At 40.3% G+C, this 20,514-nt stretch overlaps 1 protein-coding gene across 1 annotated transcript in view; it reads right to left on the bottom strand.

The window, feature by feature from the left end:
• The window catches only part of LOC137436891 (ATP-dependent RNA helicase TDRD9), a 504,026-nt gene that overhangs the window by 301,500 nt on the left and 182,012 nt on the right, over positions 1-20,514 (bottom strand). Inside the window, 1 exon segment of the mRNA XM_078787098.1 lies at positions 19,380-19,464. Within this exon segment, the coding sequence (XP_078643224.1) occupies positions 19,380-19,464 (85 nt within the window).

Raw genomic sequence — 20,514 nt, 5'->3', positions numbered from 1 at the left:
GATCGACTCGACGTCACCTGGGAGGCGTGCAGGAATCGGACATTGCTTCCCCGATCGCTGGATCGACTCGACGTCACCTGGGAGGCGTGCAGAGACATTGGGGGCAAGGGCCGTGAGTGTTGCCAACACTGTTGTGGGTTAAGGTGGCGCCACCTATACTATAGATAAGGATTGTATGGAAGGGCTGTAAACGCATTGTGATTCCTGTGCGGGATTTGGGAATATATTGGGGTTTGTTCGTAACCCTTGGTGTGGACTCGTTATTGATTGACTTATTTTCACCCAAGGACCATACATCTTTCTGCCGGGGCTCCCCTCGAGGTTGACCCCGTAACAGCGCTCTTTTGTACATTGCCATCACTACTCTGATCAACCATTCCTCCACTCCTAACTTCCTCAATGCCCATGTCAATACTTTGCGTGGAACCCTATCGAATGCTTTCTCCAGATCAACAAACCCAAAAACAACTTCTTCCTCTTATCCATGTACTTCTCCTGCAACTGCCTCACAATGAAAAGCGCATCTGTCGTTCCTCTTCCTGGCATAATAGTCTAGTAGGAAGACTAGGTCCCCCTGCACCCCCCGGAGATATACTTCTAATCAGTGTTTCTAGATTGGAAAAAATGTGTAGAAAATGACTAGCTATGGCCCCAAGCTCAAAAAATGTCCCACATACCATTTTTATGCAAATTACTGCTGCCATTATCAAAAAAAGACTAGGTCCCCCTGCACCCCCCGGAGATATACTTCTAATCAGTGTTTCTAGATTGGAAAAAATGTGTAGAAAATGACTAGCTATGGCCCCAAGCTGAAAAAATGTCCCACATACCATTTTTATGCAAATTACTGCTGCCATTATCAAAAAAAGACTAGGTCCCCCTGCACCCCCCGGAGATATACTTCTAATCAGTGTTTCTAGATTGGAAAAAATGTGTAGAAAATGACTAGCTATGGCCCCAAGCTGAAAAAATGTCCCACATACCATTTTTATGCAAATTACTGCTGCCATTATCAAAAAAAGACTAGGTCCCCCTGCACCCCCCGGAGATATACTGAAACTGGCAGTGACTGGTGATTGAAATGCGGTGCCTTTTTGTGTTTCAGGTCGAGGTACGTGAACTCCCCACGATCTACAGCAACCAGGAAGAGACTGATACCAGGGTGGTTCTGTACCTCCATCATGCTGCTACCATCGGATACAAGAACGCTGTAGTCAGAACACCGGACACAGACATCCTCCTGATCCTGCTCCACCATGCCCACAACATCAAGCTGACGGTGTACCTGGATACAGGGTCAGGGAAGCATCGCCAACTTGTCAACGTCTCTGAGCTGGCAGAATCCCTGGGAGAGGACTACTGTGCCACTCTCCTGGGGTACTATGTGTTCAGCGGAGAAGACTGCACCAGTGCCTTCAAAGGGAAGGGAAAAGTCGGGCCCTTGAAAAAGCTGGAGAAGAATCCCAGGTTTCACAGGGCATTCGGTGAATTTCACAGGGTATTTAGAAAAATAAAACTTTGTGTTAACGTCTGTGTAGACGGACCTTAATATGAGTCTATTATTTCGTAAAACTGTGATTATTTTGTAAATAAAGCACTAATTAGCATACTAGTATACCATAGACACATGTAATCATGTTATGAATAGTTCTATCATGATCTATGCCCTTCAAAACATGGGTCTAGACACCTTCATTTTTCAATTATCTGCAATATTGGCTGAGATATGTCAAAAATCGTTTTTTTGATAATGGCAGCAGTAATTTGCATAAAAATGGTATGTGGGACATTTTTTCAGCTTGGGGCCATAGCTAGTCATTTTCTACACATTTTTTCCAATCTAGAAACACTGATTAGAAGTATATCTCCGGGGGGTGCAGGGGGACCTAGTCTTTTTTTGATAATGGCAGCAGTAATTTGCATAAAAATGGTATGTGGGACATTTTTTCAGCTTGGGGCCATAGCTAGTCATTTTCTACACATTTTTTCCAATCTAGAAACACTGATTCGAAGTATATCTCCGGGGGGTGCAGGGGGACCTAGTCTTCCTACTAGACTATAAATCCAAACTGCATTTCGTCGATCTTCACTTTCTTCCTTATCGATCTTCACTTAGTAATGGGGATTGACAGAGGTAAAAGGCCAGGTGATTCCTGCAGTTTGAATACACACTTGTTGCATAATGGTCTCGCTAAATTAAGTGGTGGCTTACTCCTGAAAAGAGGAAGCTGCATATTATTTGCTGCACTAAGCAGCAAATGCTTCCTGGGATGCAAATGCTTCCTGGGGTTGAATGCAAATGCTTTCTAGATCTTGTCTATGTCTCTTTCTCTCTTTCTTCATCCATTTCTCTTCTTCTTCACCACATCTCTCTGTCTGTTTCTGCCCATTACTCCATTTTCCATCTCTCTCTTTCTCCTTCTTTTCCCCTGTCTCACTTTCATCAATCCTTCCCCCTTCTATTCACATCCCACATCCCACCTTTCATCTCCCCTCATACCCATCTTTCCCCCTCCTCTCTCCCCTTAATCTCTTTTTTTTTCTTCCTCCTATCTCTCCCTCTTTGTCTGCCCCCTCTCCCCTTCTCAATCTCTCTGTCTCCCTTTATCTCTCTCTTCATTTCATTCTATATCATTCCATTTTATTACTCACATGTTGAGTAAAACCTACTTGGGTTGAGGCTCATACAAAAGCTAATGAAATGAGGTGTTGGCCCAATAATGTTTTCAATCCATGCTTTGAAAATTTATTGGATTCTGAATTTGAAAATATTAAATCTGAATGCTTCGTTTGTCGAATGAGTTGTTTGAAAATATGTTGATGTGTGAATCGAAGTGATGCATATAAATTATTAACCATGACTTCCTCCCCCGTTCAACATTGATTGGTGTTAGATGTCATTTATCCCTTTCATCATCCATCTTTCTCCACCCCCCGTCCCCACACCCCACCCCCCCACCAAAAAGGCTGGTGGGTGGTTTGTGAACGGTGTAGATGGTAGGGTGTGGTCCAGATAGATAAGCGTTATGCAGTTTTTTTGGGGGGGCTTTGTCGACCTGACTGACGGTAGGTCTTGTCTGGGGTTGAAATATGTCCTGGAGGTAAACGTTACTGTTTTCTCTGAACCATCGGGCATGGCATGAGATGGCATTGCCCCTTGCCATGAGATTTATATCTTAATTTTATTGTTTTATTATAAATCAATATTGATATATTATGTAGGTAATATTACCATTGTAAGGAGCTAAGGACACAGCAATCAGGGATTGTGGACCTTTGCCAGGATTTTTTCAGTGATTTTAAGATTGTTGTGTTGACACAATTATGGTGTCTATACCATGTGATCAATGACATGATTGTCATTTTACAAAATTGTACAGGTGATGGTGCACCTATCATGGCACTTTCCCGTCATTTGTATCAACGAATGCAGAGAAAATCAAAATTGTTCTGTGCAGACAGACAAACAAATGGGTTTAAATGTAATATCCTCTCTTTTGATGGAGGTAATAGGACGAGTGGGAAGCATATTTCGCTTCTTGGAGGGCCCCCAGGAAGCGGCATTGTGTTTCCTACTCGTAAAATGAGGAATCAGGCTGCATTGAGCTAAATGGTGTTCTATTGGATTTTATTAGGAATTTTCTGCTGATGTGTTTTTGTTGGGTTTTAACAACACAATATTGTTCATTTGATAGAGCTTTTGATTTTCCATTCTCTTCCAGGCTCCTCCGTAAGATTTGATAGGGAAATGGATGAGAGTGGATATCAGAAGATTGTGAAAATAAATATGATTTTTTTCAGAAAAATTTTGATTTGTTCGAATGTTCGAAACAGATGAACCATTCTGATTTGATTGGAAGATAATTTTATTTTAAAATGTGAAGATACCTTGAACAATGAGCAAGGTGGTAAGTTGAGAAAAGCGAACGAAAGGTGTGTGTGTGTGTGTGTGTGTGTGTGTGTGTGTGTGTGTGTGTGTGTGTGTGTGTGTGTGTGTGTGTGTGTATATATATATATATATATATATATATATATATATATATATATATATATATATATATATATATATATATATATATATATATATATTGTTGCGGATATGAGGACTGTATATATTTTTTTGATTGTGTGCTTTATTATTATTATTATTGTTTATTCTGCGCCCCCTGCCTCCGGAGCTGTGTAAAGGTGAAAGGGCATCCCATAATTAGTCCACAAGCATACACGTCAGCCAATAATAGAATACCCCTGTTCGATAGTTATATCTTATTCTGTGTTTTAGGGTAAGGCTGTGTCTCCCATTAATTGAAGTACTCCATTGCACCAGTGAAAGAGAATAGATCCCCTTTCATTCCCATCCCCAAAATCTCCATTTCCTCTCACATCCCCTTTCGTCATTGCCAAGCCTCGATTGCCAATTACATCCCCTCCAAAACCACCATTGAACATGTGCTCGGGTCGGGGAAGACGGGCGTGCCCGCCCGTCGTCATCAAGGGCGGAGCCAGAGGGTCGCGTGACCAACCAGGGCCGAGGTGAGCACACCGATGGGCGTGTCCTGAAGGCCGGCGGCTGATCGCCGGAGGCGCTATAAAGGCGCGCGCGCAAGAAGCGTGGGGGAGTCGGTGGTGAAGGGTCGGTGGTGAGGAGTGAGTGGACCAAGAGAGAGAAAGAGTGGTTGGACCAAGAAAGAGAAAGAGTGGTTGGACCAAGAGAGAAAGAGTGGTTGGACAGGGAGACGTGCAAGAGTGTTGTTGAGTTGAGGGTTTGGACCAGACGAGTCAGACGAGTCCTGGCAAAGCAAGCGGCGGCCACAGCAGCAACAACACCCAACAGCCGCTTGGGGCCTGGACGGCGGTTTTGAGCAGGGCCGCGAAGGAACGGCGGCTGCTAAACGCGCCGATCGTGCTGCAGGACCCCCTTGGACCTTCCTCTCCCTCCAGCCATCCACCTCCTGCCTTTCCACCCTTCTTGTGTACGTGGGTTTGTTCTGTGTGTCTTGTCCCTGGGTATTTATTTAAGTCTGTATAAGCTAGTATTTGCACTGTGTCACCTGCGTCTTATGTGTTGTAAATAAACGTGACTGCTTTCTTTTTGCTTGTGTGTATAATAAATCCAATTACTCTTCTGTCCGTCTTCTCGTCTTATTCCTTTTCCTCTTTGCATTTCGTCGTTTTAGTCTTTTCCAGATTGGGCAGCTGCGGTGCGATACGGCCAAAGTTCTGGGTGAATCGAGTGAGTCGGGGAACAACTGTTCGGTCGCGGAGCCTTCGCTCGGCAAACAACATCCTAAACCGCGATCAGTAACAATATATATATATATATATATATATATATATATCTATATAATTATAAAATTGAAATCTTGCGTGTTTGTGTGTAACATTCGATCGGTCCGGGGGCGTGGCTAACCCCTTTGAGAGAGTAGTAATATCCACCATTTTATTAACTCGCATAGCTTTGAACCCTGTTTTGTAGGCCCGTGGTGTCTTGCTCTCTCTCTCTCTCTCTCTCAGTTTTATTTCAAATCAAATTCGATATATCATTTCATTTTTCACAGTCGCTAACATAGTTTTAGACTCGGTTGAAAAAAAACGGGAAGAAAATCCGATGAAAGTTTCCGTTTATAGAACGAAATGAATTCTGAAAGGCTTGTATCTTCAAGGCCATTGAGTCTCTCTCACGCCTTTATGTTCAATCTAACTCGCCATATGATTTCATTTTTATCGATGGTTTTAGACTCGGTAAAAGAAATAATTGAGAACATTCATGCACACACGGGAAATTGCAGAGATATATTTTAAAAATCGCGCCACGTTGATATACGAAAATACACCGCCTAAAATAACAGGCATACAGTATATATCTTCGTTATTTCACCCAACATTATTACCCGGAAGTAAAATATGCTTCAGGAAATTACCGAGAGATATTTCTTCGATTTTTTTTATTATTTATATGCGCATACACTTTAAATAGGTTTATTTGAAATCTTTAATTTTCACAATGTAATTTATTTGTCATTTGATGATCGGCAAAAATATGTTTCAGGAAATTACCGAGAGATATTTCTTCGATTTTTTTTATTAACGCTTCCATCTGATTTCATTTTTATCGATGGTTTTAGACTCGGTAAAAGAAATAATTGAGAACATTCACGCACACACGGGAAATTGCAGAGATATATTTTAAAAATCGCGCCACGTTGATATACGAAAATACACCGCCTAAAATAACAGGCATACAGTATATATCTTCGTTATTTCAACCAACATTATTACCCGGAAGTAAAATATGTTTCAGGAAATTACCGAGAGATATTTCTTCGATTTTTTTTATTATTTATATGCGCATACACTTTAAATAGGTTTATTTGAAATCTTTAATTTTCACAATGTAATTTATTTGTCATTTGATGATCGGCAAAACGATAGCACAAACACAATACTATTTGCAGGAAGAATGTCGTATCAACCCTCCGACGGCGCTACGGACGCGGCCAACGAATCACACCTCACGTCTGTGGATGCGAATAGCAACATCCGCACGAATCAGTCATCAATGATTTTCATTGACGCGCCTGGAGGGCACAGGGAAGACGTTTCTTATTCACCTGATTCTCTCTAAAGTGAGAGCGAGTGGAGAAGTTGCCCTTGCGGTGGCCTCATCTGGCATAGTTGCTACCCTCATGCCTGGTGGAAGAACAGCGCACTCAAGGTTCCAAATCCCTCTGACACCGAGGGAAGATGGCGTATGCAACATCGATAAAAATTCCACTATCGCAGACCTCTTTCGAAGTACAAAACTCATCGTGTGGGATGAGTGTCCTATGATCAGGAGAGAGAGTTTCGAGGCTGTGGATCGCACGTTGCGTGATGTATGTGACAAAGACGAGCCTTTTGGAGGGATCTTGACGATATGCTGTGGTGATTTCCGTCAACTTCTGCCCGTGGTGAAAAGAGGGTGTGATGCTGACGTTGAGAATGCGTGCATAAAGAAGTCCTACTTACGGCAGAGCTTTGGAATGTTTCACTTGAGAACTAATATGCGACTGACCGACGGAAGTGGGCAGTTTTCAAGATTTTTGCTCGACATCGGCGAGGATAGAATCGAGAAAAATGCGGATGATGAGATAGATTTGCCAGAGGATATACTGCTGACAGCGAGTGGGCTCGATGAGTGCATCGATACCATATATCCATCATTCGCCAATCCGATGGAGGTTTTTTCAGCAAGGTCTATATTAGTGCCCCTCAATGATATGATGCGAAACATCAATTCAAGATGCATCACAAGGTTCCCTGGTGCTAGCAAGGAGTATGCTGCGTTCAACAGTGTGACTGAGGGTACTGATGCGACGCACTTCCCAACGGAATTCCTAGATTCCGTTGAAGTCTCGGGATTGCCGCCGCACAACCTCGAGCTCAAAAAAGGATCCGCTATCATTTTGATGCGGCACTTGGACCCTCCGAAACTTTGCAATGGGACGCGCATGATTGTTGAGGACATGCTTCGAAATATTATAGTTGCGAGGATCATAAGTTCAACGTTTGAAGGCGAAACTGTAATGCTCCCTCGGATCCGACTAAATCTGTCGGAAGCTGAGGATATCCCTTTGCAGCGCTGCCAGTTCCCCATACAATCCTGCTTCGCAATGACGATCCATAAGGCGCAAGGGCAAACTATGGAGAATGTGCTGGTCTACCTGGAGAAACCTGTCTTCCAGCATGGTCAGCTGTATGTGGCGCTCAGTTGAGGGAAGAGGAAAGAGAACGTGCGAGTTTATGTAAATGGAGGATCGTCGACAAAGAACATCGTCATCAGAAGTGCCCTCTGACAACAAAATCGTGGTAGTCCACGGGTCGCGTGTTTTTTCTACAAAAAAAAAACAAAAAAAAAACGTGATCGGAGATAAGGGCCGAAATCACGTGTCACAGGTAAGTGATTTAGAACGCTGAAGAGGTGAGCCTTATGGCTTGCTGGCCCAAATAATCTCCCTGATGATGTCCAGCGTTCGCTTTAGTTCTATTCTCATATCTATTCAAACTGATATTGACCCAACGGGTCATGGGTCGTCTAGTATATATATATATATATATATATATATATATATATATATATATATATATATATATATATATATATATATATATATATATATATATATATATATATATGTATGTATGTATGTATGTATGTATGTATGTATGTATGGTTATGGATTTATGTGAATTACTATTCAGGTCATTGCTTATTAATGTTTATTCGATTAAAGGTTGCTGTGATTAAAGGGTCAGGAGCCCTTCTGGGGAAAAGGAGACCGGAAACGGAAGAAGAAAAGACACGAGGTCCGGGAGAAGCGGCTATCTTCTTCCTCTTCCTCGCCGAGCTCCGACGCGAGGGGTATCGATATTGAGCAGCGTGGGGGATGCTGCGTTTGAAAGCCCGTCTGGCGAAAGGAGTTACCTGCGCGGGGTAATTACCCATTTACACGTCAAGTCGCCGTGGGTTCATGCACGGAACCAAGCGTCCGGCACAGTTCGCCTCACCGTCTACAAGGACGCGTACGGGTCGCACCTTGGGCCTCGCGCGCGTTGCAAGCCGCGCTTGGTTTTGCCCCGTTGCTTGGCAAGGAGGTGCGCTGCAGCAGCTGTCCCCGGTACGCGACGTGCACGTTTGGAGCACGTCCGCCCGGGGTTCGTTCAACCGCCCGTGTGCGGAGAAGCCGACCTTCACCTAGGTCTAGAGGGGCCCAGAGACATTGTGAGGGACAGTGACCCAAGGGGTCGTGAGTGGGGAACGGGGGGGACACATATGTAAGATGGCCATCTTAGTAATATTGATTGTTGATGGTTGTTGATTGCTCGGGGAATATATTATTGATTATTCCGGATCCTTGGTGTGGGGTTTCTTATTGACCGGAATTCATATTGATTGCGTTACGAAAGCGTACAAACTGTATATCTTTCTGGCGGGGTCCTCCCACGGTCCGGGGGTCACCCAGACCAGGTAGTTACCGGGAGGACCACGTAACAGTATGTATGTATGTATATGTATGTATATATGTATATATGTATATATGTGTATATATATACATACATATATATATATATATATATATATATATATATATATATATATATATATGTGTATATGGATGAGTGGATATATATATCCTCCTCACTCTCATCCATTTCTATATATATATGAAGTTAGCAATATATATATCCTCCTCTTGACCTACAAAGCCCTCCATAACCTGGCCCCATCCTACCTGACTGACCTCCTCTCCAGACACACTCCCACCCGCAGCCTCCGCTCTGCTGGCGCCAACCTCCTGTCCCCCCCCCCCCCCCCCCATCCGGACCAAATTCAGATCCTGGGGGGACAGGGCCTTCTCCATCGCTGCTCCCACCCTCTGGAACTCACTACCTCACACCATCAGAGACTCCTCCTCACTCACCACATTCAAAACATCACTCAAGACCCACCTGTTCAACACTGCATTTAACATTTAACCCACAGCATTTAACCCCTGACTATCTCTTTCTCCTTCTCCTTCCTTTGATTATTTACCTTTTTATTTTTGTCTTTTTGCACTTGTTTTTTGTACTCTGTCAAAGCGTCTTTGGGCTTCTTGAAAAGCACTATATAAAATAAATGTATTATTATTATTATTATTATTATTTATATATATATATATATATATATATACACATATATATATATAATATATATATATATATTAATTACATATGTGCTTAACATCTGGCGTGCCTTTTCAACAGGGAACGCAATTACCTGGCCTCCGCAAAAGTGTTTTGGCTCCGATGACGAGGGACCGATACGTGTTCTCCACTTATAGGTGGTCATTTACCTGCCCGATCAGTTTGGGGATCGGTTGTTGAAACGGTTGTACAAAAAAAGGAGGTGTTCCTGGACTTAGCTGCCATCGTCAATTGAAAGTCAGAGAGACTCTTCCTGGAATCACCACTGAAGAACGACTGTCATACCAACCTCAGAAAACGCAACATACAGGTTACGGTGTACAAGGTGGAATAACCCCAGCAGATTTTATTTATAGTACACACAATGGATAGCGTGTACCGTTGTTCTGGTACATTGAGTGAGTACTGAGTGTTATTCACATACAGGCATTATGGGTAATGGGGCCTGTAAGGGTAAAGAAGGTGAACTAGATATTTCCCAAAAAGGTGCCTGCATAAATTATATGTGTACCGAATATGGTACAGATTCAGTTAAAGACGTTGAATCCTGGTATGAATGGACAAAAGGAAGCAAGAAGGAATTCCCAAGAGACGGCACATTTGAGAGGAGCCGATTGGAAACATTAAGAAAAGAATTGGAAGCCAGGGGGAAACAAAAACTAAAGGTAGATTGGAAATCATTTCATTACTGGGACACCGAATCTTGGAACAGAGACACCAAAGCAAAAATGGGGGGCTTGAAAAAGGAGGTGAAAGATACAGAATAGGCTGGGAGAGGTATCCACTCAAATGCCTCTTGAAGTTAGCAATGGAAAGCCATCTGCCCCATTCAAGTCCAGATTGTACGTGGGAGCAAGGACATATGAGATAGCACAATTGCAAGAGGAAACTCCTTCACCATATCGAAGGAATCTTGCATATCAGGAACGTGCACCAGCCAGTCGGGAGCAACTTGCAGTCGTACCTGAACCTGACAAGGGACCGGGACAAGGAGGAGCGGTTGGCTTTAGCCAACAAGAGGAATTTGAAGGAAGCGGCTCATATGAGGCTACTACCCAAGAGGGTGCAACAGGGGGACAGGAATGGAGTCAGAGACAATTAATGACTCAGAGTGAGCAAGAGAAAAAACCAGTCGCAACAACTGCACAGTACTTTCCACCTAACAGCAATAATACAGGAATTAAGGGGCCTGTAGGGAACTTGCCATTAACCAATCAAAGTCTGACTCTCCAGAAGAGGGATTTTGAGCAGTCTGGTGTTGCAAATTTCCCTCAGCGGCAATTTCCAGGGGCAAATCAGGAACGCCCAGACCTTATGTGTATGAACTTAAGGCAGATATATGAACTTAAGGCATTGCAGAGTAGTATGCCATCAATCAAGACAGATCCAGTCCAATTCGCAGAGCTGCGATTGATTGTGGAAACTCAATTACCAACTGCAAGGGACATGGAAATACTTCTGAAATGGCTCATTCCTAATGCCACAACGTTGAGACAACTAATGGGAGATGCGAACTGGGTACCTACAGAACCTGGGAAAGTCGATATGGACAAAGAATCCAAAATGGCACAGACAAATAGATTAATAGAGGCCATACAAAAACTGTCACCTGTGACTGACTGGAACAAAGTGGTCACGTGCAAACAGAAAACTGGAGAAGATTCTGCTGACTATTTGGAAAGACAGCGAGATATTTTCCGATTACATTCGGGAATAGGCCCGGCACAGATTGACGATGCCATAAACCCCTTTTTATGAATGGCTTGTTGCCAAAACTGAAGAGAGAAGTGGAAAAACAGTGTATTTCTTGGAAAGGAAAGACAATACAAGAAATATTGACTTATGCTTTGCATCATCAGCGCATCCAGGCAAGGAACAGCACTATAAATGCCGAAAAGTTGATGCAATTACAGACCTAAGCCTGAATGCCTGCGGAACAACGTAGAAGTGTTTCTTATGAATCACGAGAAATCCAGAAGCCAAAGTGGCAAGGAGGAAGAAGAGAACGGAGGGGAAGAACAGAGGATGACAAGGACCGGTGTTTCAGGTGTAGAGAATTGGGACACTGGAGACAACATTGTCCGTATTCAAATAGGAGACAATTTCATAGAGAAAAACCAAGAGCAAGGGTACCAGCAAGTACTAGCATTTCAGACAAATGACAGGGCTCTGTCACTGGAGAGCCCAAATAGGGGCCAGGGTCAACAGGCTAATTGGTCTGGTAAGCCCTTCTGACTAGACTGACTGACTTTTTCTGACTTCTGAATATGAGCAACTGTCGACGCTTCCTGTGGCTGAAAAGACTTCGGAGCAAGGATTCATTTTTTTCATTGGCAATGTAATAATTAATTGAATGAATGCAGAAATTGGGGAATTTAGGGAACATCTTGGGAAAAAGAATTTTTTTGAATTTACAAATTTTGGAACAATTGGCTTACGAATTTTTCTTTGGGAACCAAGTTACGAGTCACATGACGATCAGGTGGGATTTTTTGGACATTTGTTTTGGACGATTGATATGTCAGTGGTCGTCTGGCATGTGAAGGGGTGTGTTGTCAAATTTGGATAATCTATTGTGGGAGACAAAGGGTGATTTCAAGGTGGACATTGTAGGGGATTTGTAAAAAAAATTTGTCTGTTTGTGTATCTGCGTTTCTAAAAACGATTAAGGGACAGACTTTATGAAATTGACACCGGCTCACAATAGTGACCTTAAACCACCTTTAGAGGCCATTTTCCCCCGCAAAGCGGGGGTTGGCCTTTTTCGGGAACCGTGGTTGTTGTTGTTTTTCGGGAACCGTGGTTGTTGTTGTTTTTCGGTCCCCTATTTGAAGCAATGTTTTACGGCCGGATGCCCTTCCTGACGCCAACCCTTTTTGCCGCCTTTAACGACAAACAGGGAATTACCAGTGAACTGGTACTCAATTAGCCGACCTCGGAAGGATGACAGGCTGAGTCAACCCCCCTGGCGTTAATTCAGCGATCGACCGGGATTCGAACCCAGGATCCTTGGATCCTAAGCCGGCACCCTAGCCGCTAGCCCAACACCAGGGATTACCAGGAACAACCAGGGAGTGACCTTGATATGCAAATAATGGTTCCAATGTAAACAAATATACATAATGCATAAGTTTGTGTATTTTTTGTGTGACAATGTTTTTGTATGTTTTTTGTGTGTCAATCTCAAAAGATTGTTGAAACCAACAGTGTGCCTGTATTGAAATAGATAGTTTCATGAGGATGGGATTAAATATCCAGAGAATCCGTAAAATAAAATAAAAACATAATTCGATTATGAAAATTATCTCTTTTTTCAAGGCAGATGGAATATAAAGATTTGATGTGCTGAGTTATAAGCAGCCATTAATTAATAGTAAAGAAATTGTGAGTAATCTTGGGATTCCATTTTTGATAGAATTTATATGAGAATAAAAGCTATTTATGGATATGAGCTTCATAAAAATGTGGAAGTACAAAATTAGCTAAATTTGTAAGAGATCTTACATGGATTTATCAGAATACTCTGCTCACGGATTTTTGATATATACATAAACTTTAATTTTATCAGCATATAAATTGTGCTATATGTATGGATGTGTATTAGGCATAGATGATATGGAAAATAGTGAAGAAAATCTTGCTGAATTGAACTATTGTGAGTTTTTTAAACGGAATGTATTGTGAATCTTAAACCATGGGGTTCATAACAGCATGAACGCGCTGTTACGTAGTTTAAACTCAGAAGGTGATGTTACGTGTACCTGCAATATATTTTGATAACTTGGAACACCTATATTGGCATACTGGTGTCATTGGTACTCACTAGTTGCATAAAAATAGACAGGAAACAGCTATGGGGGCGTAACACTTACTTGGATATTTTCTATAACATAAAAAGGATCCAAATAAGAATACTGCATGTAAACACCAACTTATACGGCCATTAAGGCCAAACAAATTGGGAGAAACTGTAATTAAATACGTAATTTACAGATGAGTATTTGTAAAGTAAAAAGGGAATTTATTGATGTGGGGGGCATTTTTTCGAAGGTTTATTAAAGTGTTGCAATATGATAGTTGGTAAGGAAAACTATTGGATGGAAAAAATTAGATCTGTTTATAAAATGAATTTGTTGACCCCTTTGAAGTTAATTCTTCGAATTGTTGTTTAACGAGCATTTTTAGTTCAAATTGGAAATAGTTTGGTAGAGCCTTGGTTAAAACCTTTGATTCCAGTGTTTTGGAACAAATTTATAAACCATAGGAGGTTGATGAGAATAGAAACAAATATGGACCCAAAATAGAAAAACTTTTTATGATGACATGAAGGTGGAGCTAAAAAGATTGAATTAAGTAATGTTGTAAATGAGTACAGTAGAGTTAAGATAATGGCATAACGAAAATGTTATGAATTGTGTCAGTTTTACAAGATCAGTGAACTCATATCACCACAGGCTACACACCATGAAAATTAAAGTGATGAAGGTACATACTAGAAGTTAACACTATACCATTAATTACGCATTAAAAAAAAAAGAAAAAAAAGTGGGAAGGAACTATGATAATACATTATGCATAAGTTTGTTTGTTTGCAAAATTTGATGGGAATTAGATATTCGTTTGTGATTTTAATCATATGTACTCATTATTAATGCATTTATTTTCTTTGAGTGGTGTTAAAAAACTGCATGAGTTTAATTTTTAAACTATATTAACCTGAAAGCAATTGTAAACGCTATTCTTAGTTTAGTAGTATAAAACACATACCTGATTTGGATATTATTCGTGTGAAGTATTTAAATGAATATAACTTTTTTTATGTTTTGAGGAAAACAACAAATTGTCATATGTGAAGCTGTTATAAGATATACATGATTAGTTAAAACATGGTAATTTCATGTCAAGATGTACCCTATCTGATTCAGTGTGTGTGGAAAGCAGATATAGATGTGGCTGAGTAGAGGATAAGACCAGATCACATCTCAAATGGAGTGACAGCGGCATTGGGAAGAAGTTCGAGAAAGAAAATTTGTGGCAAAAAAAATGAAGTTAATCTTGGCATACACCCTCCTTCTCAAAGAATGATGAAGGCATTCTCCTTTGCAAGATTGGAGACGATGCTTACCTTCACCAAGGAAAATTCATGTGACCATTTGCCTGGATCACACTGCAACGTACGGAAGAAAGGCGATCACTTGTTTCTGTTCGAATGCCTCGAACATTCATCACGTCAGCAATTGCGGGACAACGACATCTTACCTGCAACTTCTACTGGATGCGGTGACTTGTGTCATTGCTCCACCAACTTCCAGGGAACCAGCGCGGAGCTGTAAGTGGACGGCTGTGCTTCTTCCTCTACAACGGCTGTACACAATTCTGCTGGTTGCTCCTGGTATGGACCATGCACAACTTGAACACCATGGTCCTAACATTGTTGTGAATGCATCTGGCATCTCTGTTCCACATCTTGCTGGTCAACCAACATCATATCAACACTTGCTGCCCACCCACGATGAGTGAGGAGGCAAGTCAACTACAAATGGACGAAGGCCTTGTTCAAATCTACTATGGCTCACAGCAAGAGTGGCAAGGATGCTACAATGCTACATGCAGAGCAGGGTCAGTTTATGACTCCGCCCAGCTATCACAACAGCGGAAAACCCTACGCGAAATAGTGTAGGTGCTATGAAGACATCAGAAGAAAATGTTTCATACTTGAATTTCAAACACAAGTGATCAGCCTCTTCTTTTCAAACAGAAAGTCAACATTTGTTTTGAAGCAAAACGTATTTTCGAAGAATAATTGCCAAATGTTGCAGATGCTTTATTATTTTGAAAATGGTGAATTGAAATTGTTGTGTATTGGTAAAGGTGAAGCTTTGTTTGCAGAGATATTTATGATGCAAATGAAATGAACTGAATTATCAACATGGGAAGAGTCAACGAACAAAGAAATGTTTTATGATCAGATTCTTCCAGGATGACGGTGTATGCCTTTGGTATTGAAAATTGGATTACCAAATTTTTGTAATTTGAGTATTTTGTAATTGATGTTTAGATTAATGGTTAATATAAACAGAAAAGAAAAAGATGAGGGAATGTGGAATTATATATAATTCCACGTAATTAATATTTATAAGACAATTTATGGCCAAAGCAGGTAAATTGTACTTCATGTGAATCTTGTAAAATGAAGTTCTCAAGCTGCAAAAGAACGTGTGTAACAAACATCTGGAGTTCATTTCTGCCACATTGTCAGATAGTCCGAGGCTTCGAGAGAGAATTATGTTGACTTAGCCAAGGGGTGGGGTTCAATACTCCATTAGGGACCTGGAATAGGCCAAGGGGTGACCTTAAAAGGGATGAATTGTCAGCTTGGGCAAAACTCTTAAGTCGCCCGGGTGCCAGAAAGTCTAGGCCCCAGATTCCAACAGTAAAAGATAAGAGGGTATGATTTCTATTTAAACGGAACACTCCGAGGCTTCGAGAGAGAATTCCTTTTCCACGGAACGACACGTCGTATTCTGTCTGTAATTTGTGTAAAGTATAACTGTGTGTCTCTCTATACGATGTCTGAATAAAACCTTGGAATTGCAGTGACGTCTTCTTGAGCCTCGTCTTGAGAAATCTCTTTGTTAAGACGTCTTTAACACTTCAAAGGTCTAAGGGGATTCGGCAGTCGAAAGGTATATTCCAAGTGTACATAATTAATCGATGTACATAATTAATAGACAGGAGACAACCAATGTTGAAACAGTACGTAATTAATAGATAGTCACACGATTTTGCATGCCGTGTTTTTCGGATATATATATATATATATATATATATATATATATATATATATATATATATATACACACATATATATATATATATATATATATATATATATATATATATATACACATATATATATATATATATATATATATATATACACACATATATATATATATATATATATATATATATATATATATACACATATATATATATATATATATATATATATATATATACACATATATATATATATATATATATATATATATACACACACATATATATATATATATATATATATATATATATATATATATATATATATATACACATATATATATATATATATATATATATATATATATATATATATATATATATATATATATATATATATATATATATATATATATACACATATATATATATATATATATATATATACACATATATATATATATATATATATATACATATATACATATATATATACATATATACATATATATATACATATATACATATATATATACACATATATACACATATATATACACATATATACACATATATATATAAACATATATACACATACATATATACACATATATATATGTACATATACACAAAGAATTAAGTTAAGCACCCCCCCCCGTTTTTTTACAACCTCGCACATTACAAGTTTGTTGTCGTCAAAACAGTGTAATATACCCATGATATTGCTATATTTTCTGGAGAAGTGATATCATGGTCACATAAAAACATAACAATCATGCCGTTTTCAATATTTTATTCTGAATAATTTAAGGTGAAAATTTTTGGGAATTTTAGGCATATTTTCACCTCAATTTAAGTATGGAGCTATAGGTCCATCACGGACAGTGTGGATGACGTTTATGTTTTCTAACGTACAGTCATTGTTCTGAGAAGACCTCTAGCGATCTTTGCGTCAATAACGTGTGTAGGACCCACGTGATCGTGCTGCACGAGCGATGGGCGTCACAGATGAGTGCACTCATCTGCATTTCATCAATGGATAATTGCTAATGTCATACCAATCATTATTTGATCTCACATACCTTAGAATATATGCCAATGTATACATATACACAAAGAATATATATTCGGGGGTGCTTACCTTAATTCGTTGTGTAGGGGTGCTTAACTTAATTCTTTGTGTATATATACTATGGCACCGGTGGTCGTCTGGTCTGTATATATATACAGTGAAACCTTGACTTACGAGTTTAATTCGTTCTGTGACCGAGCTCGTAACTCAATTTGCTCGTTTCTCAAATTAAATTTCCCCATTAAAATGCATTGAAATGCTATTAATCCGTTCCAGCCCGCCAAAAACCACACCAATTTTTTTTTAAATATACAGTATATATAAAAATATCTCACGCTTTATATTTCACCTGTATGCAGCATACAAGTTGGCAGGATGGCCTGGACTGGAGGTACGCACACTTGACTCTAAACTGTCCAGCCTGGGTTTGAATCCCGACCCAGCTATAACCTGTCATGGGTGAATCACAGGCAGGGTGATTCATCAATGTGTGTACCGCTAAACTGGGCGCCCCGTTTGCGTCCCATTAGTTGTTGGATGTTAAGGATGTCACCGTGTTTTCCACAAAGAGAAGGCGAGCTATCGCCGGCACTCTGAACAAGTTGTGGCCTGGCATGCTCTTCTCCTCTGCCGTTATATACGTCCTCCTCGGCATCTTTTTCCAGAAGAGCCCTGTCTCGTCACAGTTGAAGATTTGCTGGGGGATGTATCGTTCGGCTTCTATCAGTTCGGCAAAAGTTTTAATAAAATCTTCAGCTGCCTTCACATCCGCCTCACCAAGTCGACAACACGCACACCTCGCTCATGTTTTTCGACGATTGCGTGTTTTATATCCAAGCACATCATCCTCTTCTTCTTCTCAGCACTGCCCTTGGCACTCAATTTCTTAGGACCCATGGTTAAAACTAAGAAATTTTCCAAAATAACGAAAATGCGAAAACAAAGCAGCAGCTATATACGGCAGAGATGCTTGCACGGCAAGATAACCACGTGACCGGAACCCACCTGGTGGCGGGTGGCGTAAGCTCCAAAATAACCAAAATGCGAAAACAAGGCAGCAGCGATATACGGCAGAGATGCTTGCACGGCAAGATAACCACGTGACCGGAACCCACCTGGTGGCGGGTGGCGTAAGCTCCAAAATAACCAAAATGCGAAAACAAAGCAGCAGCGATATACGGCAGAGATGCTTGCACGGCAAGATAACCACGTGAGTGGAACCCACTTGGTGGCGGGTGGCGTAAGCTCGTAACTCAGATCTCGGCTCGCATCTCAAAGCAATAAACCGCCCGAGCGACGGCTCGTATCTCGGAAAACTCGTAAGTTGGTGCACTCGTAAGTCAAGGTTTCACTGTATAGATATATATAATTATATATATATATGAAGTAGAAGACATTTTGGTCATAAATATACATACAAACATATACACATGCACACATAACCATATACGTTTGCGCCATTATAATAAGATACTTATCACAAATTTGGTCAAAATCCCATCACCAGTTCAATGTTTACCTTAAAGGGCATTTGACCTCCTGACCCCATAATCTAAACTGTTCATCTTCACATCATTATACATACTTCTACCAAATTTCACTTATGTCCCTTAAGGCTTAAGCCATTCTTAAGTTAGCGCGGTAATGAAAACCGATCACGGACAGACGCATGCACGGATAACCGGATGGACAACCCAAAAACATAATGCCTCCAATTACTTCATCAGCTGAGGCATAAAAAATTGCAAAAAAATTATTAAAACATTCAATGAGGCTTTGATATGTGTTAAATACGCACCTTGCGGCAGTGAGGTAGTGCTTTTTTGAACACCTGGTTCTGCTCTTCAGGAGTCATTGTAGAGTGCAAGGGAAACACCTGCAAGCTGCATTTACAAAATAATATTTAAAAAAAAAAGAAGAAATGTTATGTCAACAGAGATCGACTCATGATGAATCACAATAGATATTTCTGGGTAATGGAATTGTAAGAATGGGAATAACAAGCAAAGGAGTTTAGGGGTGCAGGACTACCCCCTACTCATTTCAGGCAATAAATAAAATAAAATGCTCACAAAAAATAAACAAACAAGACGACGTCATGCGGAGCACGATACTTGCAAAATCCGCCCCCCCAACCCCAAGAAAAAAAAATTCCATTGATAGAGCAAATTGTCCATTTCATAAAGATTAAAACTGACAATCTTGATCAAAGCTCGGGTCAACAGGAAGAAAAGTGACGATTTTTCAGATGAAAAATGACGATTTTGTAAGGTTGACATTGAGTTGACCTTTGACCTCAAAAATAGTTTCCCTATTTAGTGACACAATGTGCAAATGCTGTTCAATTTTCAAGTCAATCGGATGAAAATTGAGGATTTTAAAACCTTGGCCTATGTTGACCTCGAAAATAGTTGGTGGTTGAATTCAGTGACCAGATATGCAAGTTCACTTCAAATTTCAAGTCAATCGGATGAAAATTGAGGATTTTAGAAATTTGGCCAATGTTGACCTTTTGGCCTAGGTTGACCCCAAATATACTTGGTGGTTGAATTCAATGACACGATATACAAGTCCTCTTCAAATTTCAAGTCAATCGGAAGAAAATTGAGGATTTTAGAAATTTGGCAAAGTTGGTGACCTTTGGCCTATGTTGACCTTTTGACCTTTTGACCCCAAAACAATAGGCTTCTCAATTGGGACGACCTATACAACTTGGTGAAGTTTCGTGATGATCGGTTTACAATTGTGACCTGTAGGCCGGTGACAAACAGACAAACAAACAGACAGAACCACAAACGCAACCGACCAACATACTTGAAAAATCTTCGATTTTGCAAGTAACAAACAGACAAACAGATGAAAAATCGGTCAGAGACCGAGGACTTGATGGATTGTACTTTTTTTATCGGCCATTTTGGATCCAGTTTTTCCAA

This window comes from Myxine glutinosa, chromosome 11, assembly GCF_964187855.1.
Source record: "Myxine glutinosa chromosome 11, kmMyxGlut1.1, whole genome shotgun sequence".
Classification (NCBI taxonomy): domain Eukaryota; kingdom Metazoa; phylum Chordata; class Myxini; order Myxiniformes; family Myxinidae; genus Myxine; species Myxine glutinosa.
Note: the sequence above shows the minus strand (reverse complement) of the source record. Positions and strands in the feature narration are given on the sequence as shown.